Genomic DNA, 27,083 nt, shown 5'->3' with positions numbered 1-27,083 from the left:
TCCTTATGGCCACACACATCAATATTTTCAAATAGAGATCTTCATAAACTCGTTCAATCAAAATCAAGTTGACTGGGTCAAAATGATTGAACGAGTTTACTATTTAATTAACTTAAATTTCAACTGAGTCAAATTGACTCAGGGAGTTCTAAAACATTCACAGGTAAACACTTGAAAGTAGTATTTTGGATTGGAACGGAGAAAGTAAAAACAAAATGAGATATTTATAGCTATCTTAATATCACAAAGGTCACAAGAGAAGTGGCCCATCATAAAGTGCCACTTGGCAAATGTCCAATATAAAATCAACTCTGGATTGTGCCCTCGTTCATGTTGTCGGGCAACTTGTCAGCATCTTAGTTTTGTTGAAAAGGCTGACACATCTTTACAATAAATAGGACAGTCCACCTTATGCCACGTGGAAGACGGGCCAGATCAGCTGTTGTGGTTGAACATCTGTCTTTCAGATTGGGACTAAATGGAGCAGAGCCACTTGTCATTCCTGTAAACAGGGCCCTCAGATGACCAATAATAAAGCGCACTTGACCCACAACCCCTTTGACCTCAAATCTTTTGTTCCCATGTCTTCAATTTTGCTACTAAGTGGGGACCATATGGCAGAGCTTCACAGACGAATGTGATATAAGTGATAAGCTTCAAATTTGCTGATAAGGTCTATTATAATCGTTTGTCCTGGATAAGCCATCCCAAGAAGATGCAAGTCCTTCTGTCTTGGGGTTAATCTAACCTGACCTAAGCTTTAAACAGCTCAATCTGAACCAAACCCTAACTGATATTGGACTTAAGGTGCCCAACCCAACCCAAGTCACGAATCACTAAGTATAAGCCTGACTTAGGTTGATAGGTGTAGAGGTAATTTTAGGTTACCTCTATCAACTTTGTCCTGCAACTCTCAATGAATTGCTCTTTACTACTTTAGTTGTCTGATCGCACCGGTGTGATACCGTCAAAAATCCTCCAACGATCAAGTTAGTTTTATAGAAGAAAATATTAGTCAAACTCGTTTTTTTTTTTTTGAGAGACCAAAAAAGTCCCCTTACTCTTGATTCCTCTTATAGGGTTTTTTCTCCTAAAACATAAATTTCCTATTCGATTCCTTCCAATTTGGGATCCGATCATGGGGAATCCCTCAATCAAAGGGAATCCTAATTGAATTAGAATTATTCCTCCTTACGTCCTTGGATTCTTAGGATTTCTACTTATTCTTCAAAGATCAGGGTGCAGATCAAGGTCTGCGCTTACTTACTAACTTTGCTCTACCTTGTTGCCAGGGCAGACATAGGTCTTTGCCCTAGCCTGGTACCGGGTAAGATTGGGTTACTGTCCTGGTCTGGATACCACAGGCTTGGGCCAGGAAAATGTAAGGTCCCGATCCACTACTGATTTTACCCTCTACAATAAGTATTGGTGCACAAATTAGACCTGAATTCTTTACCGCCCTTGTTTTGTTTTTACCTCGAATAATTATTGACATTAAATATAAGTCAGTCTCAATTTAGAACCCGGCCATCGATTATATCTACCACTGATTTGTGCTTGGAGTGAAGGTGTTAGGCCCGTCAAATGCTTGGTTTGGAATAAGGCTTTGATGTTGATGACATACTTGGTTCTGGGGGGCTACGTAGTTAGGGCTGTCGATGGATGGGATCATACTGGCATGGCAGAGACCTAACACTGCCCTAAAGATAAAGGTTGTATGTTAAACCAGTTTTATACCCCTTATCGGGCCAAAATCGAGTAAATTCAAACTTAGCCTTAACAGGTCTAGGCAGAGATTGGGTTCGTTATCGGGTTTTATTAAAAATGAAATTCATGTAGTAGTTATTTGGAGCCATATAATATTCTATCCATCCTAGCTAATAATGAATAAAAAAAACAGTTGAGGCTAAATGTGTGTGTGTTTTTTTATTAAATATCTTTTAGTTATTTTTTGTTATAAGGTTTTGTACATTACACTACACTACAGTTATGTAATGAACACACAATATAGCGGACAGTTTTGACACTGTTAGGCCCAAGAGCGGCCCAAATTTAATGTGCTAGAAAATTTTGAGCCCAACATAGTCTTTGCCAGATCACCATCAAGGCCGTAGTCCTTAAATTTTATTATCAGCCTGGGTCATTGCAACAGCAGGCCAAATTGACACCCCATATGTACTCACATTGAGTGATGGGTTTTTTAGGAGAGGGCATAGCCCTAGTAATCAAGAAGTTGGAACAGGTTGAATCGGATTGCCCAAGACCTATCCCCAAGTCCAATCCAGCTTTGAACCGGGTTTTAAAAACTAAACCTAAGCTCAAACCAATATTAATGGCCAAGCCTGTGATTGAAGTTGAGGACGCAGAAGAATTATTAAAAGGAAAATTCTAGTGTCCAGTGATGGCATTTCCTCCTGATTATTTTTGGAAACTGATCCCTAGGAAATCAATACTTCTCATATCAAGCTCACTAGGCTTCTTTTGCCCAATAGTATTTGACCAAAAAGACGTGTTAAATCGTTTTTTATCACGAATTTTGTCTCTTCTCATTTAATGTTTAAAACCACAGTTGAGTGATTTTAAAATTGAAGGCAAAAAATTATTGCTAGGCACGTTTGCTTTAAAATTGCCATGATACAGTCTAAATATTTAGCCCTCTGGATGGATTTATACAGATAATTTACGTGATTTCTAATCGTTAGATTTGATCATTGTCCATGCATGGACATGTTTTCGAAGCCCACGATGAAAATTCTCAAATCCAACAGTAACAAATATCCAATCCAACCGACTCTGTTGTATACTAATATATGATGCAACGCTAAAAATAAAAGACATGGGACACGTCCCAGGTATTTAATTTTAACTTCCTCCTTATTGAAGCCCAACTATCTTTCCCCAGACAGAGAGAGAGAGAGAGAATGGGAGTCATCACAACAGCAGTGATCGCCATAGCAGGATTGGTTCTAGGTTGGATAACAATCGAGGTGGCCTGCAAACCCTGCCTCGACAAAGGAAGGGAAGCCATCGATCGCAGTCTCGATCCAAATCACGATCCCGATGATGACTCCATTCGAACCCCTCTCAATCCCAATCCCAACCCTAATGAAGATGAAGCTGCTGCCACCTCCACTCCCAAGATCGTCTGATCGCATCTATCACGGATCAGAACCACCAACCATGTTTTCTCTTGCCCACTAAATTGTACTAGTGTTTTAATCATATATGTATCTTTCTTTGCTAAACAAATGATATATTTCTTCTCTTTGTACTTATTTCGTGAAATAGAATCTGGATTGTGTTGACCTCATATTCCCATCATATAAGAGCAACAATTTCTTTTTTTATTTTGATTCCACTTGTCGTAAATGTTCGAACAAATTGCCAATTTACATGATTACTCGTGAATTGATATATAATCATTCCAAGAGATAAGGGCTTTGACATTTCCTACATTATCGCCTAGATGCTTTTGGTGTTATTTATTAGGTTCTTATGAAATCGTATCAAAGCCAGAACCAATTCTTGGGTTCAAACTTCAAATCCTAGAAACCCCAAGAAAAGGTTACCACCTGCCATAGAGTGGACAGCCACGGATGTCAATTGTGGACCCTTAGAAAAATACTTCAACTTTTCACAGCATTATCATCTAGGCACATTTGGACTATATTTGTTAGGATTTTATCGTTCAAAAATTATAAACCAACTAACTTAGTCTTTCACCCTTACTAACGTTTCCGATGCACTGGTTTGTTCATGATGTACCTTGTTGGCTAGATGATATACCCTGTTAGAAATATATAGACTGCTAGTAAGGGTGGGAGCCTTAGGCGAGCTAGCCAGATTCTTTATCATTTTGGGTTGCACGTCAATAACTCAAATCATGACTTAATTTATTGATTCTAGCAAGGTGAACTCACTTTGTATTGGCTTCATTTAAAGGAACTGAATTGAGAAATTCATTCTGTTTCTCCGACATGTTGACTACCAATGCTGACCGGTTGTTCCTCAACATCCTCATCCATGTGATCATGGGCCTCTTCATCAATATCGTCATTTCCATCGGCATACGCTTGGGAGCTCACCACCTGACCTAACAAGTCCTTGTGTTTTAAGTTGCCTATAGCCAAAATAGATGGATTAGTATCAATTGCCTTCAGTCTCAAACATCAAATACCCAAGAACCTAAACTAAGAAATAGAATCAAGGACAACTGGAATTCCTCTAACGATAACATGCCCCATTTCAGGAACCTCCCTGTATCATTCAAATGAGGGAAACCAAGATAGAAATGGATGAGGAGACAAATTATTTAATCTTCATATACCCTGGGAGTTGGGATAAGAACGGTAAAAAATCTATTTGAGAGATCAAATATCCTAGTATTTCTCTCTTCATATACTTTTGGATGTTCTTTCTTTCCTGTTTTCAGGTGGAGTAGCTTAAGCCAACTTTCTTTTCCCTCTTGGAATGGTGGACTTACAATATCTTTTCTCTGAAAACAAAGACATCTATGGGCTAGTCTTCCATTGGCCATTGTTTGATGTTTATGGAAAGAGAGAAATACTATGGTGTTCCAGGGCAAAGAAAGTACGACCCAAGTCGTGTTTCTGGAGATTTTGGGCCTACTATACCTTTGGTCCAAGTTGAATGTCGATTTTGAGAGGGTCTCTTTTCAAGATTTTGTGTACTGATGGGAAATTCTTTGTGACACGTAGCAGATTTCTAGGATTGTATTGTAGGTTTCTTTAACTTTCTCTTAGACTTGTTTTCTTTTCTTTTTTCTATCCTTGTATGGGGGACTATCTCAGCGTCCTTTTTCTGTCTTCATTAATAAAATTTCACTTATAAAAAAAAAATAAAAAAATTACCCATCCAAAATGTGCATCCATTTGATGTGTTGTGGAGGAGAGCCTTAACATGGAACAAGAAGCGCTCCATGGACCTCTTTGTAGCAGGAATCTTGGTGGTTATCGTTGTCCGTTTCAATCCCTTGAAAAATGGCAGTATCCGTATAAATATTTTGAAAAATTTAGGATCAAGAACCTATTTAAGTTTGAAAATCTAACCTTGGCCTCAGAACAAAGAGTTTGAATTGTTCTTGTTGCCTTCTGAAGCTCTTTGACCTGATACGATTTAGAGAGGCCATGCATTGGAACTTGCATCAAAGGGAAGGAAATGACCCCAATCCAGGACTAGCAGAAACTCAGTATATATAACCTTACCAGTTGGATTATAATTTCACTGTGCACTTGGAAGTGGGCCTGCAGAAAGTCGAAAACTGGAGAAACATTGCAATTTCAGTACATTAAACAGCTTGGATATCTTACAATCTTAGAATACAATATGTATCTAACCTTTCAGGAAAGAATCAACAAACTTCCCACCGTATTTGACTGCCATTGCATGCACAGTTACCTGTGTTAACATTTAATGTGTCAAAAAATCTCATTATTTTCTATATTTATTATGATATAAAAAGAACACCTTTATCAAAGTAGAAGAATGAAAGAAACTGAAACATTATATGGCAGATGCTGAGGTAGAATCCTAAGGACATGAGTGCCTTTTGCTGTTTCTTGCAGATTTGGAAAGAGAGAAACAAGAGATCCTTTGAGGGAAAGGAGAAAAACACCCATGATGTAATTCTCAACATTAAAGCTCTCTTGTATTTCTATTTCTAGTTAAAAAGCCATAATTAGTTTAAAGGTCCCATGTCAAAGAAGTCGGAGCCTAAAACTCTTGAGAGAGAGCACTGCACCTTATGTATGATTACCTACCTTGTCATGAGTCTTGCACAAGTTGACCAAAGATACAACCACATTCACGGACTGATGAAGCTTGATCAACAATCTTTTTACAGGTTCAGGTTGAACACCACCACTGGATTTTTCAAGCAAAGCAACTTCCTTGACCTAAACAGAAGATGGAAGAAATAATATGAACTCTAAAAATTTTAAAAAATCTAAGTGTTACATCACTTGTAAACAATGCTTTAAAAAAATATAATCATGGAGTCAGAACCCACCAATTTATTTAAAATTGCAAGGTTTTCTTCATGCTGCACATGAAACCACCTTCTGTAAATATTTCCTGCAAGAACTAATTAACTGACGGAAGACTTAAAAGGACCACTTACCAATACCCTATACCAAACAACGAACATTGTTGAGCATAATGTTGGGAAACCATAAACCGCTTCTTCTGTTGATTTAGTTTTGCATGAAGGGACCTAAAACATAAACATAAATTCTAAATAGTGCAAGGCTAGAGGTGTCAAGACAATATTACTGATGACAGAATTTGTGATTTATACCATCGACTATGAAAACAGTTTTCTTAAAGATAATAAAAAAAAGTCAAAAATGGTTAAAATCTTGAACTACAACACCATGAGAAAGCTCTTGTGAGAAAATTATGCACCTGAGGCAAGATAGAGCAAGCAAACTCCTCGAGTAGATCAGCAGTGGAATCACTATTTTCCAAGTAGATGTGCAGTACCTTCTGTACTATCTCTCCCTGAAAAGAATCCGGAGAGAAAATACCTAAAGATCAGATGATGAACAAGATACTGGATGAAAAGCGTGCCAATATTACGTTCATAGTTCAAATTACTGATAGATTTCAGAAAAAAATGGTCTCTCACTTTGTTCTTCCAACCATTCTCAAGATTTTCGCAATCCCACTCATGCATCAACAACTTCCGTGCAGAAATTCCAAGTCTGTTGCGCAAAGAAGGAAGGATTCTCTGGACAAATTCTACACGTATCTGTTTTCCGTTTCCTTCTAGAAATTTGTCAAGGAATGACTGAGCAGAATTGATAAGTGATTCTAGAGTAGCAAGAACTTCTGATGCTAGCGGAGCAGAGACCGAGCATGCTGTACAGAACAGATGCAGTTACAATTACAAATGCTCTAAGGGATATCTTAAACTATCTATTAGCCTCACCAAACACTATAAGAAACATACAAAACTATGTTACCTATTTCCAAGGCACCTTCCAAGAATGAATAAGCACCACAATACAAGTAATCTATGTTCCCAGGTGAAGGAATTGGTTGGATGCCTGAAAAGAGATTATCCGGTACACTAATGGGCTGGAAGGCCTCAAGAAGATCTGAGAGTACTGGTATATCCATCTGGATATCGGGAAGGTTTAGCATCTGCATTCCGAATGTCGTATTAGAACAACTTCTTTTTCAGTGGATAATTTAAGAGAAACCTTCTGCCTTCTCCAAATTTTACCTTACTAAAGCAGCAAAGAACTTCTCTAAAGACTGAGCCAGCAATTGAAGATGTTGAAACCACCACTTCGGGTATATCTGGGTTCCCAGCAGAAGCAGATTGAACTTTCCAATGCTCATGACAAGTTTCATTGCCTACAACATCACATGTTCTTCAGAGATAAACTTGGAAAACTGACCTGGATTTATCCAAGCGGGTAAGATGGTGTTAGCTTACCTCCCTTAAGGACACCAACTGCACACTCAAAATGTTTCTTCAGACTTGGAAAGAGTTGTCTAATATTATTCAAGAATTCATGAGCTGTCATCCTGCTGAGACTGGATGGAACCCTGGAGCATCCAGCTGGAAATTGTTTGCTCTGAGGACTCAAGTGATCCAAGTTGTAGAGAAGTTCACGTAGAAGGTACAGATGCAGGGGCAACTAGTAGAGAAACTAGAAATCAATATGAAGATACTGAATAATCATGTTCGCAAACATAAACTCATTCACTAAAGTTTCAGCTAAATAAACCTCAGCTGCAGGATCTGAACAACAAGAAGCTTGAATCTGCAATTAGAAAGGAATGATGAACTACATCATTAAGTGGGCAGAAGAAATTAACCACAATTTTTTCACAAAATAAGGTAAAGATATTCTTATTTACTACAACTCAAAATGTTGCTGGTTCTGCAGAGCTGACAATTCTTTTTGTAGGTTTTATATTTAGAGTTTTGTGTATCAAAAATAAATTCACCACCAATTTCGGAATGTGCCCCACTTTAGCTGCATTACTTTAACATATTAGTCTGAGAAAGATGAAGCTTTGACTGTACAAGTTTTGGCTACCCTCAAATTTTAGATTTTGGTCTGATTCCTCTGTTATATTTGTTAACTCAGTTGCCATTCTGACCGATGGTGCATTAAAATTTGTTCACATCTCATTAATGGACTCTCAATCAGTTATGTTCTGCAACACAACTATGAGGCTCTGGGTTTTCTTCTAGAGCCATTTTGCATCTTAGTGTTTGGATCATAGACAGGAATTGAAAATGATGCTGAATAAAAAAGAAAGAAAGAAAACTTTTTTTTTTTGGTGAAGTTAGCTCTATAATTGTTTTGGGTTGACCCACAGATGACACAAATTGCAAGGTGCAATTTTGCACCAACCAAATGCACAAACACCAAAGCTCAGTAGACAAAAATTAAGGAATTGGACTAACTTCACTTCCTGGTACATAAAGCTGCTCCTTATTTCATTGCAGACAAAGGGGCTAGACTCGGGATTTTGAAAATGTAGTAGCAGCTCCAATAGGAGATAAACTAAGAGAAAGTTAATTGAGATGGTTTGGGCATGTTCAACAAAGGCTGATTACAGCCCCAGTTAGAAGAAAATTCAAGTTGAAGGTTCTAAAAGAGCGAAAGAATAACCGAGAAGAATATGGATGGAGATAGTGAAAGTAGATATGCACACTCTTTCAAAGTTCAATAACAAAAGAGCGAGAGAATCAACATGATTCGTTTGGACATGTTCTAAAAGAGCAAGAGAAAGACTGAGAAGAATACGTGGAGTGGTGTGGAACATGATTCGTTTGGCCGACCACAGATCTTTGGGATAAGCCTTTGAGGATGATGGATGATGACTGGGGACCTAAATAATCGGATATAATGGGAGGAGCTCATCCCTCGTTTGGCTTGCAAGGGATCAGGAAGGTGGAAATCGACCATCATTTTATCCTTATTTTCTGGGTTGAGTACAGGTGCTAAAAAAGCCTTTATCTTCAATCCAATTGAGAATTGATCCTAGGCAGTGAAAACGCAGGCTAGCAGCTCCTCCAAAGGGTGACCTTTTCCAGAGTAATAGAACCCTGAACTTACAGTGACCTACTACCTAAAGCAAGAGAAGATGTTTGTTGAGCTAGACATGACTCTAAAAGATAGGATACATAAATAAATCTAAAATGCTGTCTGATACGTAGTTTCAACCATTGTTTTAAACACCAAGGCATTTCACTAGCCAAAGCCTTGAAGTTCAAAACTCACAGCGTAAGGTGCAAGTCTTACGAGCATGTACCTTTTACATAGATAAATAACTAAATAGACAGATAAATAGCAAAATTCTAATAAAAGAGAAAAATCAGGAAAATAATCTAAAAAAATATTATGACAGTTCACATTTCAAAGTCATGTCAAATTAAGTTGTATCACAATCCATAGTTTCATACTTTCTAAGTTTTAATCCTCAAACAAAAAAGCAACAGTGTAACAATCACCCTAACTAAATATCATAACACCACTTTTAATACTGGAAGGACATGGAGGTCTGGCATAAAGAAAAACATAAATATGGAAGAAACAAAAACCAGTGGAAGAATAAATGCCAATATTGTGTATGAAAGAAATGAATGGAAAAACGGGACTTATTCAGCCAACACCAATTTTTTAGGATAAGGCGTTTGATGATGATGATGAAACCATAATTCTATGTTTTAATGTCCATTGAACCTTACAACCCATTTGTCAGATTTTGACACTTGTTGTTAAATGTAGACAAGATAAATGGGCATCAAATATAAAGAAATTATCTATAATTGATGAATGATATACAGAATTCTAAATGAGCATTACTTTATTGTGAGTGGTGTATGGTACAAACTTTGGGACACTTGATAAGGTTACTCATAGTAGACCAAGCGAGAAACAATGAAAATAACTGAATCCTTGTACATTTGCATTTTAAGGCATATTTGAATTGCAGCATCACCGAGATATAGTTCGAAATTCAAAAGAACATAAAAGAAGAACTACAAACTAATATCATCAGTAATGTACAAATGTACACACCTTTGAAAAGGTTAAAATGGACAAGCAATCGACTAAAAGAGGCCTGCATTTGAATCTCTGTGCATCCAGAAGCTTGGTAGTTACAGAAATATTTACAAGCCCTGGTTCATTAGAGTCATAGGTATGACGTTCTGCATGCTGAGATGCCGTCCCCTTGTTTGAGTGATCAGATGATCCCTCATTTGGCACTTCTTGGCTTATAGCTCCTGCTTTTTTCAGCACATCCAAAATCGTAGGCTGCCTGAGCTTTCCATTATCTGAAGTCTCTGTGGAATTTGAGCTCTTACGTTTTATCTTCTTGTCCAATGAATTACTCTCAGGAATTTTCTTTCTCTCATTCTTCCTTTCCATATGCCCGAAACAGTTAGGCTTGCTTAAGTAAGGAGATCCAGAATGCTCCATGAAAAGGTGGAGCTCAGGCAGGGATAGAGGGTACAATTCGAGAGAGATATTCAATAAGCTCTCTAGAAAACTGTATTGGTTAGATTCCGTCCATCAGTACATAGATAAAGATTTCTCAAATATTGTATTCTGAATATATACATCTTGGCATGCTTTATCAAATATGAAGGAAAGTTTTTGTTTCATTATGAATCCTTTTCAGTTTTCCTTGTCCTGCTATTTTTTATTCTGAGTAATAAGTTTGTCAAGTATTTGTCTATGTACTGATGGATGACAAACTTACTGCTCTGTTAGAATAAATAATAGCAGAACAAAGATCATAGGCCTTAAAAAACCAAGTTCTATCGATTTTTCAGTATCAGTCTTTTTTCCAATACAAAGAATGCAAATTCAACAGAAAGGAAAATAGTATTGTTCAGAAACTGTTATATTAAAATGTTCTGAAAATAAAAAGAAGTTGAGGTTTCATAGAATAAAGATCAAATAAAATGATTAGAAGAATAAATTAAAGAAATAGGAAATAGAAAGGACATAACTAGTGGATTCTTCTAAACAGATCAAGTACCCAAGTCAGGCACATATTGAATTCCAATATTCCACAGTCTCTTGCGACAATTCTGACATTTCTTTTTGTTTTAAGTTTTCCTTACTGGAAGTTATTAATTTAAATATACCTACAGATTAGGAGCTCTACCTTTCCATCTGAAATTCTCCGTGGCACATATAACATACATATATGTATCCTATTGTTTCTGATACATTGTTAAATTCACTAGACATCCCATTACATAATCCACTATCATCCTCATTATTATAAAAACATATGTATCATCTCGTTTGTGATAAATTGATATATTCACAAGACATCCCAATACATATCCACTATCATCCTCATTGTTATAAAACATATACTTTGATTTACGTGATTTAAAATATACTGCTGAGTCCATGAATCATATTTTTCATGGTTCACCATATGTGAAACTCCATACCAATGTCAAACTCTGAGACCCACACCCAAATCGATGCAACAAAGTTACTCTCTTTATGTAAAACTATAAAATATTAGCACAACTATGGAACTACATTGTTGTGGATGTCATCCAATAACCATATGAATTCATAAGAGATTACTTGAGAAAAAATCTAGTTACTTATGCACTAATTATATGAGGATCTGAGTACAAGAATCTCACATCAGGTTCCTCAAGCGCTTCAATAACTTTGCAATTATTTCCTCCCTTGTTGCCTGACTTACACGATCAACTCTTCCAGCAACTTGTGTACAGAAAGCATTAAGCTAAAAATAGCATCAGATGAATTATATACCTCATGATTCATATAAAAAACTAACAAATAAAAATTGCTTGAGTCATGATGGAAGCATGTTCAAGTCTCAAAACCTACCAACTCCCTTATCCAATTAGTTGCGTAATAAAGAGATAGACACATAGCTTGTTTCTGCTTCCCTGACAGAGATGACCACACAGCTCCCACAAAATACTGGTGTTACAAAATTCAAGCAAATGTTAACAAACAGCTCATATTCAATGACGTCAATATTCAACAATTTAGGTGTAAAACAACACTTAAAAGTTCAAACATGAGAGTGGTCCTAAGCAACTGATTGCAATTGGGAAAGGACTGTTCACATGCATAAAAGAACCCATGCAAGTTCAATCATCAAAAAGTACAGATTAAGATGTACAATTTGTTGGACCTTTTACAAAAGTCAAACTGGCAGACATAGCAGATGTATGACAATAAAATTTGGAAATGGAATAAAAAAAATGTTGAACACATAATACCAAGTGAAAATACATCAAAAAAAAAAATGTTACCATATCTGACCTTAGGGGAAGGAAGATGTAAAGGGCAGCCAAGTAGCGCATCAATGCCACCAAGAGATCCCTGATTTGTCAACCTCTCGACCTTTTCATTACAAGAAACAATTAAAATCAAAAGCTAAAAATTTGTTCCACAACTTCTAAATATCCCATATCAAAGGATTCATACACTTACCACAGATAGTAAAAGAAAGTAGGCAGGAAGAATTTGTAATGATGACGAAGACCTGCAGTCAACAAAAATTGCAATGTTAGAAGCCATTGTCGGTGATCAGGCAAATGCTTTGACAAGGAGTGCGAAAAAAGCATTACTGCAGGGAAGAGGATACTAATGGAAAAATATTCAAACAAATGGGAGACAGATCACAATCCAAGTTCATCCATAATTCCCCTGCAAAAGAACAATAAACTTCATTGTGCACCGTTCTCCAACAATCGATAATTTCGAAGCTAATTGAACATCATAAGCAACCAGGATTTTCAAATTTCAGTCCTAGACATACCTTCTAAGCCACAATATGATTCCTTAGAAAGCAATTTCCCTTCCTCAAGATCAGATAAAAACATCGATTCAAAATCCCCTACATGTTTTCCAATCCTACAACATATAGATTGTCATTTGTCCAATTAAAGATAGTTGAAATATCATCCAATGTGGCATATTCAAGCTTAATAGTAAACTAGATATTCCTTTTACATTAAACCAATAAACTTCAGTTATAGGTGGTTAGATTATTCAGAATAACTCACCATTCCATAATCTCTGGCTTAAGATTTGTATGTTCCAACAGTGAAATAAGTTCATCATAAAACAAGGTCAAGGGTAAAGGCAACAATTTGCAAGAGTCCAGACATGTTTTCAGAAGTTCCAGAGACTCCTCACAATTCGTTTTCTGTAGAAAATATAGGTGCAGGATTACTAACAAGATCAGTATCAACATCGCAAGCAATTATACCACAAGGTGTAACAGTTTAGGAGAATGTAGAGTGTTAGAAATGTGTCTAGACCTACCTGAGATGAGGATAGACATGTAGCATTATTTTGATCCCCAAGGAAAGAAACTATCTTTAAAGTTCCAATCAGACCCATCTTTTTATACTTCAAATCTGGATTACCGACCTGCCCAGATAAGAGGAAGCACAACTAAACAAAGTAAACTAGAATCACTGAAATAAGACATCTCAAACAACAAGGAATATAATGGCCCATTTGGAAGAAAACACAGTAAAACATGGTAGTAAATGAGGTACCATCTCACAGTTAAATTATTCTTCCCTAATACCTGCTTTTGTACAATCATCAAAAGTTCATTTGCGATGGAAGAACCAGCTGAGTTTGGATTAGATTGAACTGATAATGCCAATCGGCTGAAGACCTCATAGACCTGTACTTTGGAAGTGAAGGTTAAAAATGAGATACCGAAACATGAGGTACTGACAAGGAATGAACATGTATCTAGAAACCTTGTGTAGATTTTCTACGTTAAATCCCTCCAAGTAATCCAAGATTCCTGAATTAAAGGAAATGGAATAATAAGGTGAGCTATTGCAATAAATAAACCTATAAGCACACAAGAATTAAAGAAAATGGGGGAAAATACCATTGATATAAGAAGAAAGATGGGTCAGCTCCTGTGAGTATTTTGAAGCCAGCAGAACCATGGTTTCCAGAGCGGAGCTGACTTCGTAATTAAGGCCAGAACCTATATGAGTAACCAAGGCACCGAGGATCTGTAATAGAAGACCATTAAAACTGGGTCGCTTGATGGAACATTAGATTCAGAAAATTTGGTTTATAAGATAAATGAGCAGAAAGATTACTTAATAAAGAGTATTGCTTACTTCCTGTCTTGAATAAGTATCAGTGAACTCGTCGAAAAGAGATGTATACAAGTGAATGCCAAACTCCCTTGCTTTTTGTTCTTTGCATGCCAATAGGTACTCACACACAGAGAGAAACGAGGGAAAGTATTCCTGAATGCACATATGCGAAGCTCAATTTTACAAAAGCAAGTATGGGGCTTGAGATACTAATAAAAAATGATGTTTGTGGTTCTTGAAGGTGAGATTTATCTCTTTTTACAAGAGAATGCATGGTCTTTACTCTTAAAAAAGTCTGTAACAATCATTAACCACACCATTGTAATGTCCACAAGTTTTACCCTGGCACGATACAAATGCAAATGTTGTCTCCAACATAGCAACTATTATTAACAGTTGCCCGATATTTAAGCACGGCTGTAACATTTAAAATATTCCCCATTCCCCCTTCCTCCCTCTCATTCGCAGTGACAAAAATCTGCGATTTTTTTAGAAAATAACGATTTTATTAGTTGTCAATTAAATCACAATTTTTTCAAAAAGTCGCGAAGTTTTGAAAAAAAAAATTTTGATTTTTCAAAAACTCATGATCAATCGTGATTTAATTGATGTATTATTTTTATTTTTAAGTGTTATTTTATCATTCAATATATGAAATAATTTTTTTCACATTTTTTATGCTTCAATTTTATGTTTTCCCGACTTTGTCCCATGTGCTCTCATTAAACTATGAGAATGTGATTGAGATCATACCTGCACTAATTCCCTGTGACCATGAATGCACTGATCAAACAGAGCTTCTCGAAGACAACCTTCAATGACTTTCTTCTTGATAATCTTCTCAACAGTCTTTTGCAGCGAACCACTGTTAGTGTATATGAGCATAAGCAGCCACACATCAATGACCTTGTGATCCTGTGCTTTATCAAGGCACTTCAATTCTTTAAGAATCTCCAGACAAAGAATCTGTAATATAAGCAGATAAAACAAGTTAAAAACTAATAAAAATAGAGCGAAACAAGAAAATTTTATTGACCTAAAGAAAACAACAGAAAACTCACATTCTTAAATCGAAGACTTGATCTCAATGCCTCAAGAACAGAAGACTCGGAACTATCCACAACTGATTTTCCTTTAAAATTCTTGCGTCTTACGTTCCGAGAATCCAGTGTGCCAACAAATTTCAGCTGTTCGCGGATCTGTGAAATTATACGTCTAGCATTTACTGGTGTCGCCGATAGAAGTAAGAACCTGAGTAAATAAGGCATATGTTCTGCATCAACCGTCCTAATACAAGATATCGCTATCGTGACAACTTGTTCCTGCAATTGTTCATTCAAATTTAAATTGGAGAACGAATCGAGAACCGGAACAATGACCTCAGAATCCTCCTGAAGCAATTGTTGGAGAGAAGTAATAACAGTGTCATTGTTCTGGTCACCAATAATCTCTGGAAGAGATCCGATGATTTCTTTCTTGAGGTTGAGAGGACAGATTGAGAGGACTTCAAGGAGTTTATCAGTAAAAGCCTTGGAATCGACAAGGAAATCAAGCCACCGAAAATGATTGAGAATGAGCCTAGCTACATCGTCTTCAAGTGATGATGCAGGACCTGCAGTGTTGACGATATCAAAGTACTCCGGAAGCTTCTCGAGTAGAATTTTCTGGAGATGTAATTGAAGTGAAGGAACCAGTAAGAGAAGGCGAAGTAAGCTATCGCGAGGAGCTGAGATGAGGATTTTTCTGAGATTGGAAGTGTTGTTGATGTAAGAATTGAATCCAGAGACGAAATCAGAGAGTAGAGAAGGATCAGAGGTGAAGCGATGGTGGAGATGGCGACGAAATTTGTGAGGATCGGATGGGAGGCAAGGAGAGGCGTTTGGATTGTTGAGGAGAGTGCATCCAGCGTCGGCGAGAATCGATATCATCTTGTCCTCAAGAGAATCTTCTGCAACTGTTTTACCTTCTTTTTCGCCATTAATGGTGGTGTTGGTGAATGATTTGGAGGTATTGGGAGGTACATTGGGGATGATGGAGGCGGAGGAGGGTCTCTTGCGAGAAGCAGAAACCTGGTGGAGGAAAACCATATTGAATGTGGAATCAAATATGGATGCTTTAAGGGTTGGAGTTTCGACTTTGGACTGCAAAAAATGGGGCTCGCGATGGCGAGTGGTTAGAAGAATTGAAGAAAGAAGAAAACGAAAGGGGTTCAAAAAAAACCCGCCAATTTTTTAAGAAACAGTAGTTTCAAACCTCGTTTGAGGTTCTCCATCAAACATACATACGGCCTAGATGGGAGGTCCAACACAGGTCTCCTAAAGATCTGAATTATTTCTTAGCGTTCTATTAACTTTGGGAAACTTCAAGCCTGTCCTTCCATCTCAGCTATTTGTCTAATAAAGAGCCGTCAAACGTAGTTTGAGGGTCCAAGGCGATTCTTCCTCTTCTAGCATGGTTTTAAAACTCGTGTGGACGTTCCAATACGTCTGAGACATCTCATTCAACGATGAGAAAAATGAACTGTGATTTTAAATCTTGTCTGATACATTATACTTATCTATCCGTCTCATATCGAATGAGTCGTCTCACTCTCGAACAAGATTTAAAACCATGCTTTTCAGTCCTTATCCATATTAGTGCTTAACTCACTTTGATCTATTAGGGTAATTTAGATTTGAGAAATTGTTTGCTTGGAAGAAACTCAATTCGAGATTTCATGGAATCCCAAATCATTCAATCACACGAAACCATGTCGTAAGGGCAACCCAATTTACAAAATTATTAGTTGTTGCGTCATTAGTTGATTTAGGTGAAATCTTGTATGACTTCATGGTGAGAAAGAAAAATTATCTTTAGATTTAGACAACCCCTCAACCTCGAGGGTTTTTGCTAGCTACTTTGTCTATTTTTGCACATTGGGTTGGGTTAAAATATGAAATCCGACCACCATTGGGATAAAATATGAGAGATTCTATTGCCACGCCAACTTTTGGCTAATACCATCCCATTTCATATGTAAATCGCCAAAGAAATAGATAACAGCTCTCTAAAATATATATGACTAGAATAAAACACATAACTCTAAGATAAATCCCAGATTTCATGTTTGAATGGTTTGGGATCCCAACCCTCTTTCATTTTTATTTAATTTTAAAATTTTGAATTTTAAAATGTTTTGTTTTTCATAATATCTTAGTTTGTCTCTCAAAAGATAAGTGAACTGTAAACACTCCGATACAATTGAAATTTTCAATATGTTTAGTTTTGAGTTTCAACCATGCCAAATTCATGTTTCAGTAACACAAACTGTACCAAATGAAATTTCATTCCATGCTTGTAAAGCAGCAACCTGATTGTAGGTTTTATAAGCTTGATATCTGTCAATGATCCTCCTCTTTCCATTTTATAAATGTAAAACTACAGAAAAGGCCAACAAGAGAGAGAAACTCAATTGCTCAATGTATCGAAACTAAAATCTACGGACATGTTCCTGTACATTGATCCAGTAAGGGATTGATGAACTAACTAGGCTTGCCGAGCAAGAATGGCAGTTTCCTGTGCAATTTACAGAAGAAGATTATTTTTTTTTTTTTAAAAAGACATCTTTTATTACCAGATGCATTATGCCAGGTAATTGTATATCTGGGGATTGTTCTTCTCTCTCTCCAGGTACTCCCTGTCAATAAGACTCTCAATTCTCTTCTTCATGTCAGATGGCTTTATTGGAAATTTCAGCTGTGTCACAAATTCAACCCGAAAATAGGGACCCACCCATTAGTCAGTGGTGGCGTAAAAATAAGGGTCTTGTTAACATGTGCCCTGAGGGAACATGTTAAAGAGCAATAAATACACCTGGGAATTTGGAATCTGAGGCTATTTTGGTAAAAACAAATTTTTCTAAGGGTATTTTCGGTATAAAATTCAATTTCCCAGGTGTATTTAGTGCACTTAAACATGTGCCCTAAAAATAATAATAATGATAATAATTACTGAGTGGGTTACCTGCTGGAAGAGCTCGGTTATCAAGAGCGTGTGGCTTAGCACTTTCCTCGTCTTCATTATGCGAACAATAGCTGCATCAACCTACATATACAGAGGCAACCCGGATATTTCCTTTGGTAAGCTTAAGGCTTTGAATGGTAAGCTCTCTCTCTCTCTCTCTCACACACACACAAACACACAGAGGCACGCTTTGAATGAGAAGCCGGCATATATGGAGGAAGATAGATGACTGAACCTGATATTGACGGTCCTGAAATACTCTTTCGGTAGTGCTAGTGTTCTCCTCCACCGTTTCCTTCATCTGGATTGCATTTACCTGCACCATCAAAAGAGATGTTATGTTAGAACCTGTTTAGAACTTGAAGCTCAACCACCTCGTACTTCTCAAACAAATAGAAGACGGACCTTTATGCGGTATAGAGGTGCACTGAATTCATCATTGAACACAAAGGAGTCATCATCCTCCACTTCTCTCCCTTTAGGAAGCTGTAAAAATTACCAGACCAACATTTTTGATGATGTATATCAATCAAAGAGAATCGGAAAGATGGAAGTATCAGAGAAACCTTCACCCACCTTTTGAAGTATGCGAACTTTTCCACATGCAAGGGACTGCAGAGTTCTTCTCAATTCTTTATCCTCGATGCCAGTTGAGTCCTTGATGTCTTGAAAGCCAAGGTTTTGGACATCATTAAACAGCATCAAAACGATTGTCTGGTGTACCATTTATTAATCCCCATGAAAAGTAAAAGGAGCATTGATTGTGAGGCATCAACAATAATAAGGAAATAACAATGACTAAGTATAGCCAGACGAAATCTAGGAAAAAAACATGAAAGGCTCTGGCCACCTGAAATAGTGACACGGCCAGCTCCTTCTTTCCTTTCGGAAAATCTGATTTCAATACACAGTGACCTAATGAATGTTGCCACATTAAGCGCCTCCCACTATACTTGCTTAAGTAGAACTCCTTAAAGATGTCCTACGGTACCAAAAAGAGGTCAAGCATTAGTATAATAAAATGGATACTCCAAAGAAACCACCAGGCATCCATGCAACACTAGTGTCAAACCTGATACACATTCAGTTCATGTGGAAGCCGGACATCCATGGGTGGATACGTTGGCCAGTAGCTGCAGCACAACCACAGAAACACCAATTACAATCTTCTCAGAAAACGAATGGCTTCACAAGAGTCTGTGTGGATTCTTGACAGAATTACAGTCAATAAAGAAAGTACACAAGAACAAAACTAGAGCTACTAAGACCCACCCAGTTGTCAAGACATGAACACTCAGCTCTATACCCGATGGGAGTTTTGTCCTGGCTTGGGATGACTGTTTGAAAGACTCATTTATCTCCTTTGATAATTCAATATCCTGCAAAAGTATCGGCGTGAGGTTGTACTCAAAACAAGTGCATAGCAGTATAACCCTCAAGATCAAGCAAGGCAACGCTTTTTTGTTTTCTCAAAATAGTGATAGTACTAAATTTCAAAATATTTCCACGAAATATACTGAAAATCTGAAGTACTTTAATTTCCACTAGACGTGACACTCGACATGATATTTTAACCAACAGTGCTTTGTATATATTTTGTAGAATTTTTCATCCAAGGCACTTGTTTAACTTGGCAGTGCTGAGCTTTATGATTATTTTGTCTCTACCATTTCTTTTCTTTTACTAGATGTGTGCCAATAATATTTCCCTTTTCCCTGAATGGAATACTGAAAAAGGCAAAAAGGGTTAAAACCTTACTTATTATACATGCAACAAAATGCCCATCAAAATGGAACACACCTTTATCTGATCATGACCACGTTGGCAGCTCTTTATTATTACTTTCAATTAATTAACTGCTATAAATATGCAGAAAAACCATGGTTTTCACTTGACTTTAATTTAAGAAGTCTACAAATGTGAGAAACTGAGATATGCTTGTTTGCAAAGCACCAAGGAATTGTTGAAGCTCAGGAGACATAAGTGTACTAGGGAAAAGTCATAAATTATATTCATTAGTATAGCAGCTTGACATTCAAGTCAAAATCTGCTCAATTAAATAGTTGTGAACCTACAATTCCATTGGGCATGCATCAATAGCTTAAGTGGCAAAAGACATCAAGCAAGACATGTAAGGAACACATACACACCTTGAACATTCCTTCAAGTTTATTTGTAAACTGGCTCCCACATTCAGTCTTTAGCTGAAATAGTGACAAGAACTTGCTGCTGTTAAAGCCAATGGAAGTGTTGTACAAACACAATAGAAAACAAGCAATCTGTCTTTTACCTTGGAAATCATCGACTTCTCTGCATCAATAGAGGCACTCTTACCTAAAAGTAATCTTTTCGCAAGATCCTTCTTATAGAACGCTTCGAATACATCTTTACCCTTAATTATCAGGAGACGAAAAATGAGTCAAACCTATTACTCTCTCAACTTAAAAGCTTTAAAAAAAAAAAACTTCCATGATATCCAAAAATATGTAGAAGAAAATGCATAAAAAGGGACATCAAAGGCAATCTTATCAACAAAAATGTTAGGTACCAATGCCAATGAAAGCACAAAAGTTTGCAGTTTCCCACGAATGGATGTTACTTACTTGTATAAATCTGAAAAGAACCAAAACTTTATCAAGTGTACCCTCCAATTCCTCCTCAGATGTCCCCTTATTACCAGCACGAAGCTTCTCATCCAGAAACTTGGCAATCAGCTCAGCAGGTCGATTCTATTAACAAGAACCAAAAATAAAAATCATATACTTAGTTCAGAATGATTCAAGAATCTAATAGGAAAAGAGGGAATGAATGAAAGAAAGGACAAAAGATACTTTAGAAAATAACACAGAAACTGATCGCAAACCTGACGAAGATTAATGAGAGGCTCAAATGCGTCCTTTATTGTGTTTGAAAATGCTTCATTCCTGGAGAAACTTTCTTCCCATATTGTATCGAGAGAAGCTTTAAACTCTAGGAGAGAAGGAACCAAATCTTTGTCTTTCTCTTCAACCATAATAACTCCCTGTCCTGTACCACGGATATAGGAGCTTAGGACCTGTTTTAGTGATTCCAAGGCATTAACCCTAGAAAATAGTATGTACATCCTCTGAAGGTCCTCGATGCGATTCCCATCCATAAGCATTGTGAATCCCTGATAAGATTAGAAAACCATACTCATTCACCAATAACAGAATTTATACCCTAACTAGAAAAGAAATAATAGGAACAATGAAGAAAAAACTCGGAAGTTCATTCTTGACTTGCACCTTATCCAAAATTGCTGAAGTATGACGTTCAAGAAGTTGCCTTTCTGATGTTGCCACCAGCGGTTTCCTCGTACTTGCATCCAGGTAAAGTAAGCATCTTTCATGTTCTTCGTGCAACCTTAACTGCAAGATACATCATCTCAATTCCCTTGCATGTAAACATAAATCATGAAATTTGGAGTAACCAGGCAAACTGGAGAACCTCAAACAGAAACAAGGTGTAAGATATAATGTGCACGATTAAGAAATAATATTTTTAAAAAAAAATTGTAACAATGACCTCCACATGCTTCAAGTAATCAGGAACATCTGATTGCTGCATGTACTTCACTCCTTCAGTAGCATAAAACTCAGATGTGCACTCAAGAAATGGCTTCTCAAAGCTTTCTGAGTAGATCCCCAGAGCAGTAAACATCTTCAAAAGATGGTTAAGCAAAGTCCTATCAATAGCTTCACCTAATCTGATAGACCAAAAACAGAATGCTATAAATTTTTAGATACCAATTGAATATATATATATATATATATATATATATATATGTATGGGAGCGGTTCGGCAGCCCTAAAGTTTGCCAAGTTTGGTGCCAAACATTTTTTGTAAATCACTTTTGATGGGGTTAGAAGTTTTGGAATAGGCTAATTTTTTATGAGGATGATCTCTACGGTGAAGAGATCATTCCCACAAAAAATCAGCTCATGTTAAAACTTCTAACCCTAGTTTACAAGTTGAAGAATTGTGGACCGTACAATTTTTGTAAATCACTTTTGATGGGGTTAGAAGGTTTGAAATAGGCTGATTTTTGGTGAGGATGATCTCCTCATCATAGAGATCATCCTCACAAAAAATCAGCTTATTCCAAAGCTTCTAACCCATATTTTGAAAAATGTTTGGCACCAAACTTGGCAAACTTTAGGGCTGCTAAACCGTCCCCTATATATATATATATATATATAATAAATGTCCAATCAACTACAGTGTTGTTGGGGACAAATCTCTCATCAAGCTATAGTGTCATGAGACCATAGTATTAACTACAGTGTTGTTGGGGACAAATCTCTCATCAAGGTATAGTGTCATGGGACCATAGTATTAAATTTCGACATATTTCCACAAAATATACCGAAATATTTCCATTTCCACAAGTTCCGAGACGAAATTTAACTGACAGTTTCTTTTTGAATATATTTCGGTGGAAATCACTATTCATTTCGTGAAATATTTCGATGAATAGTGAATTTCAACCAAAATTATCTAATCTTAGGTACAAAAATGCAATATTTCGATGGAAATATTTCAATGAATAGTAAATTTCGACAGAAATATTCTTTTTTGAAAAAAATTATAATTGCTTTTAAAAAGAACTTATAAATTACACATAATATTTACTAATAAAAAATTGCATAAAACATTCATCCGTTAATATAAATGAATTATGATTAAACAAGCATACAATCAACTATGTTTCAATTAGTTGGATACATTAGCAATTTATTCATATACTTTTTCAAAAAATAAGAGAAATAATAATGCATTAATGCAATACTAAATAGTTTCTTCATTTTAATGTCTTACGTATTAAGTTGTATGTAGGTAATGCAACATTATTATTCTTATTTCCACTGTTAGCCTCTCAATACATGTTTGTATATGTAATAAAATGTTGTTGATATTCAATTTCACGCTCCATATGGTAGTTTATTGTATTTTGATGATTTGGTGAGTGTGTTTTAATGCTAATTTTATCATTTCCCGCGGATTCAATGAAAATTTCTTCAATATTTCAATCATTTCCATAAATTGTGTTCATTTCCACACTGATAGAAATATTTCTACAAAATGTTTCCATTTCCAGACTAATTGAAATAAACACCAAAATCGAAATTTAACACCTTGCATGGGACCCACTTTATTTCCTCTATTCTTCAACTCCTCTAATTTGACTATATTTTCTATTCTACCCCTTTAATCCACTTTATTATTTTTCATCTTTTACCCTTTTAATCTCAAATTTTTAATAATACCCCTCGAACTCTATTTTTTTTTTCACTTTTACCCCCTTAACCCGAAAGACGATTCCCCTCTAACTTACTATATTTTCCCTTTTATCCCTTTAATCCACTTCATTTTTTTTCATCACTTACCCCTTTAATCTAAATTTTTCAAGCTATAGTTTATAGGGACCCACTTTATTTCATTTATTCTTCACCTCCCCTAACTTTATTATATTTCCTTTTTTATCCCTTTAGTCCACTTTATTTTATTTTTTTTCATCTTTTACCCTTTTAATCTCAATTTTGTTTATAATAATACCCCTCTAACTTTATTTTTTTCGCCTTTACCCCCTTAACTTGAAAGAGGATGTCCGTGCCGTAAGGACGGGTAAACTCTAGTATATATAATAAAACACTACCAAGTTGGTACAGTTGTGAGACACAAATCTTTGTGTGGGACCCACTTTAACCACTTTATTGTTTTTCCTCTTTACCCCTCAACTTTATTTTCACTCCTCTAATTATTGTTTTACATCTTTTAGCCCTTTAACCTCAAAATTCTTTAATAATACCCTTCCAACTTTATTTTTTCACTTTTTTGCCATTAACCCTTCCATCAAGCTATAGTACTGTGGGACCCACTTTATTTCTTTCACACTTCACCCCTGATAATTTTACTATCTTTCCTCTTTTACCCTTTTAACCCACTTTATTATTTTTCCAACTATTATCCCTTTAACCTTAATTTTTTTTTCATAATACCCCAAACCCACTATTCGTGCCGTTTTCGAGTCGTGTTCGCAGGTCATGTTAAAATTGTCACCACCTACTCCAACTTTATTTTTTTACCCCCTTAACCAGCAAATAACTTAGGTTAGTATATGTTGGTAGATATTTCCAGAAAGACAAAATTAAAATTAAAAGAAAAAGAAAAATAATAAAGAAATTAATCTCCAAGAACCCCGACAAGTACATACTTCAAGGAGGATGGTTTGTTTCTAAGAAATCAATGCTTGGACGTAAACAAGCAACTTATAAAAAACATTGGCAAATGCAATGCTTATCTAAGGATAAAAACTCTTCAATAATTTTCAGCTTTAAAACTTAATAATCCTAAATAGACTGAACAAATGCTGTCTACCACACCAGCATTACGAACCTAGCATATTATATCCAACTAAAATTTGAAGTGTTCACGGCATCCAGAAATACCTTTCCCTTTCAATCAATCTCAAAAGGCCAGTGACAGTTTTGTGCTCAACTTCTACAAATAAAGAGAGATGTTTCCGGAACAGATGCAAACCCATGTCCCACAACGAACGCACATTCGGTGTTTGCTTCACATATGTTCTATCCAGATATAAGGCTATACCACGTATGACCAACACTTGGTCACAAAAATCCTGCCAGCATTTCTCGACAAGAGATAAGAAGACCACCAAATCTGGACTCTGGCCTACCAAAGAGCGTAGGACCGCTGATATGTGTTCTTCAAACTCCCGTTCAATTCGCCGATAAAGATTTTCTTCCATCTTGTGCAGGCAGAGATCACAAACAGCCTAATAACGGAAAGAGAATCAGATTCCTCTATTCACACATTGCAAATGGCATAATATGATGAACACGAACATGAACACGAACAAGATAATGTGGTAAGACCAACCTGATAAAGCTTCTCAGAGTCACAAGGATCGGGCTGCTTCAAGAATATAGCACTAATAGCCGATTTCAATGATGCCCATGTATTCTCTTCAAAATTTGTAGGTAACTTTGGTTTATCTTCATGGCACCAAAAGGGAAATTATTTTAAAAAAATTAAAATTGAAAAAAGGCACCTTTCTTCAACCATATACATATTGTTGAAGAATAAGCCTTCTATGATTTGAAAGTTTGAACCTTTCAAAGTTGAAAACATGTATGCTTCAGTAACATCTCTACTTCAACATGTGTGCCAATACCCCCCCAAAAAAATTTATTTTTTTATTTTTTATGGTTAAGGTGGACTTGAACCCACGACCCCAAGTTACTTTGCAATGTGTCAAAACAACTGAGCTATGGGTCTAAGCCCCTAATGCCCCCCCAATCTATTCACATATTCAACAAGTTTTAGTGTAGTAAATATATGAGAATTTATCGCATGCTTCACTGAATTATATAGGAAATCACGGGTTTTATAAAAGAAAGATTACATCTTGAATCAGAGGCCATGTTCTATAAGACAAGTAAACTTAATTGCTTTCTATAAGGTAAAATTATGCAATCGAATCCCTAAATTTCTCTGTGTAGGAGATCGGTGAGTGATTTGGATCAAGAAATAGTGGAAAAAGGAGGAATCTTTGGACAATTTAACAAACCCAAAAGTGTAGAAGCATGCCTTTGAGAGGCTTGATGACGAGTTTCTTGGGGGGTTGAGGAGGGATTGCTTTCTTTCTTGACAAATTAGCAGCGATTCCAGGTGTTAGGTTTTGACCGCACCCAACACCCAAGACCATTGTCGATGCGTTGGCCTTGAGATCGTCTTCCACCACATTCATGGATGAGTCTTCTTCTTCGAAATGGTGTTGCATGTTGTTCTTCTCTAGCGAGTAATTCGTCGCCATGGATTTAGCTTTCTTCGTGACTGAGGAAACTGCGACACTGCTACTGTTGATGCTGTTACAGTGAGGGCTTGGAGTGAGACTGAGACATCAATCAAACGGACCACATCGTGTCTGTATGTCTGTGCGCGTGTGCGTGTGCGTGTGTTTCGTGAGGGACGGAGAGAGAATGAAATGTGGTTGGCTCTTTCCTACCAACTCAAGTGTTTCAGAGATTGTATTGGCACACCAACCTTTAGTTATAACACACCAATCCTTTTGAAGTTTTAATGGATTGTTCATAGAGATAAATTACAATTACGCGAGTAAAATATGGCAAAATTCTGGTTCCGATACACTGTTCATTTTAATTCCAAAAGCATGTTTTCCAGTCAGTTCGTCGCTTTTATAATCAGAGATCTCGTCGATAAATATTATCAACAATCTCACCATTAAAAATATTGAGGGTTTTCGACTTTAATATTACATGCAATCTCACTAGTAATTTATAAGCAAGATTGCTAATTATAAAAGTGTTTGTCTTGACTGAAATTTCTGATTAATCTTGTTTGAATAAGGTTTTGAAATTCATATCATTTTTCTTTGAATAGTAAGGTATTTATAAGCTTTCTCATTTGTCACTGCCGGGGTGATTGGGGTAATGACTAAATGCTACATTGCCCTCCTGATCAACCGATGCAAGCCTACAGGGTGCTTCTCTCTCATTAGTTCCTTTGTCATGAGGCCCATTGGCTCCATCATGGCCACCTGGCCCCCTTGTATTTGTTGCAGGCACCACTCTCCTTACTAGGCACCTTTACCCCTTCTTCGAGGTAGCAAGGCCCTCGTCGCCCTACCATACCACTTGGTCAATGCCACATGTTGTGTTAGTATGACGTATACCCATTGATTTTTGCTCCATCTATAGTGTCAAACTAGCTGGAAAACATGTTTGAGGAATTAAAATGAATAGTGTGACTGAATCGCATGAGTTGCACATGTTTATGGAAATTCTCCTTGAAATATGCTAAGGATGGATGTAGTCGAGTTTTCTTTCTTTTTAATCATTACATCTCATTCATTTTCTTCTAAAAAAAGTTGTCTCCTCCA

At 36.5% G+C, this 27,083-nt stretch overlaps 3 protein-coding genes across 4 annotated transcripts; 1 reads left to right on the top strand and 2 right to left on the bottom strand.

The window, feature by feature from the left end:
- Positions 1 to 205: 205 nt before the first annotated feature.
- Positions 206 to 16,729, bottom strand: LOC147392470 (fanconi anemia group D2 protein). 2 transcript variants are annotated; one of them, XM_086417331.1, is made up of 30 exons: positions 15,199 to 16,729; positions 14,891 to 15,103; positions 14,159 to 14,290; positions 13,918 to 14,047; positions 13,781 to 13,827; positions 13,600 to 13,701; positions 13,329 to 13,436; positions 13,067 to 13,209; positions 12,820 to 12,914; positions 12,629 to 12,707; positions 12,492 to 12,543; positions 12,321 to 12,401; positions 11,877 to 11,972; positions 11,666 to 11,769; positions 10,068 to 10,539; positions 7,758 to 7,793; positions 7,463 to 7,667; positions 7,247 to 7,380; positions 6,984 to 7,164; positions 6,647 to 6,879; positions 6,424 to 6,519; positions 6,140 to 6,232; positions 6,029 to 6,061; positions 5,781 to 5,915; positions 5,358 to 5,418; positions 5,226 to 5,281; positions 5,070 to 5,126; positions 4,872 to 4,992; positions 3,921 to 4,120; positions 206 to 3,787 (listed from the first exon to the last, which is right to left on the bottom strand). In XM_086417331.1, exons 1-29 carry the CDS (start codon positions 16,222 to 16,224, stop codon positions 3,960 to 3,962), a joined length of 4,482 nt encoding a protein of 1,493 aa, XP_086273457.1. In that variant the 5' UTR covers positions 16,225 to 16,729; the 3' UTR covers positions 206 to 3,787; positions 3,921 to 3,959. The 2 variants fall into 2 exon arrangements, with proteins under 2 accessions (XP_086273457.1, XP_086273456.1); XM_086417330.1 differs by having other exon boundaries at positions 206 to 4,120; positions 15,199 to 16,728.
- Positions 2,922 to 3,310, top strand: LOC147392471 (outer envelope membrane protein 7). Its single transcript, XM_086417333.1, has one exon. It carries the CDS (start codon positions 2,922 to 2,924, stop codon positions 3,147 to 3,149), a length of 228 nt encoding a protein of 75 aa, XP_086273459.1. The 3' UTR covers positions 3,150 to 3,310.
- Positions 16,730 to 17,507: 778 nt separating the features above from the next.
- LOC147392469 (cullin-4-like) lies at positions 17,508 to 26,164 on the bottom strand. Its single transcript, XM_086417332.1, has 17 exons — positions 25,772 to 26,164; positions 25,061 to 25,176; positions 24,610 to 24,956; positions 21,686 to 21,866; positions 21,406 to 21,528; positions 21,003 to 21,290; positions 20,743 to 20,868; positions 20,430 to 20,531; positions 20,290 to 20,343; positions 19,412 to 19,518; positions 19,212 to 19,272; positions 18,990 to 19,121; positions 18,716 to 18,853; positions 18,545 to 18,625; positions 18,375 to 18,455; positions 18,140 to 18,220; positions 17,508 to 17,872 (listed from the first exon to the last, which is right to left on the bottom strand). The coding sequence occupies exons 1-17, from the start codon at positions 25,995 to 25,997 to the stop codon at positions 17,759 to 17,761; spliced, it is 2,358 nt and encodes a 785-aa protein (XP_086273458.1). The 5' UTR covers positions 25,998 to 26,164; the 3' UTR covers positions 17,508 to 17,758.
- Between the last annotated feature and the right edge of the window lie 919 nt (positions 26,165 to 27,083).

The sequence above is a fragment of the Akebia trifoliata genome, chromosome 11 (genome assembly GCF_017979445.1).
Source record: "Akebia trifoliata isolate Shusen 1 chromosome 11, ASM1797944v1, whole genome shotgun sequence".
Lineage (NCBI taxonomy): Eukaryota > Viridiplantae > Streptophyta > Magnoliopsida > Ranunculales > Lardizabalaceae > Akebia > Akebia trifoliata.
Note: the sequence above shows the minus strand (reverse complement) of the source record. Positions and strands in the feature narration are given on the sequence as shown.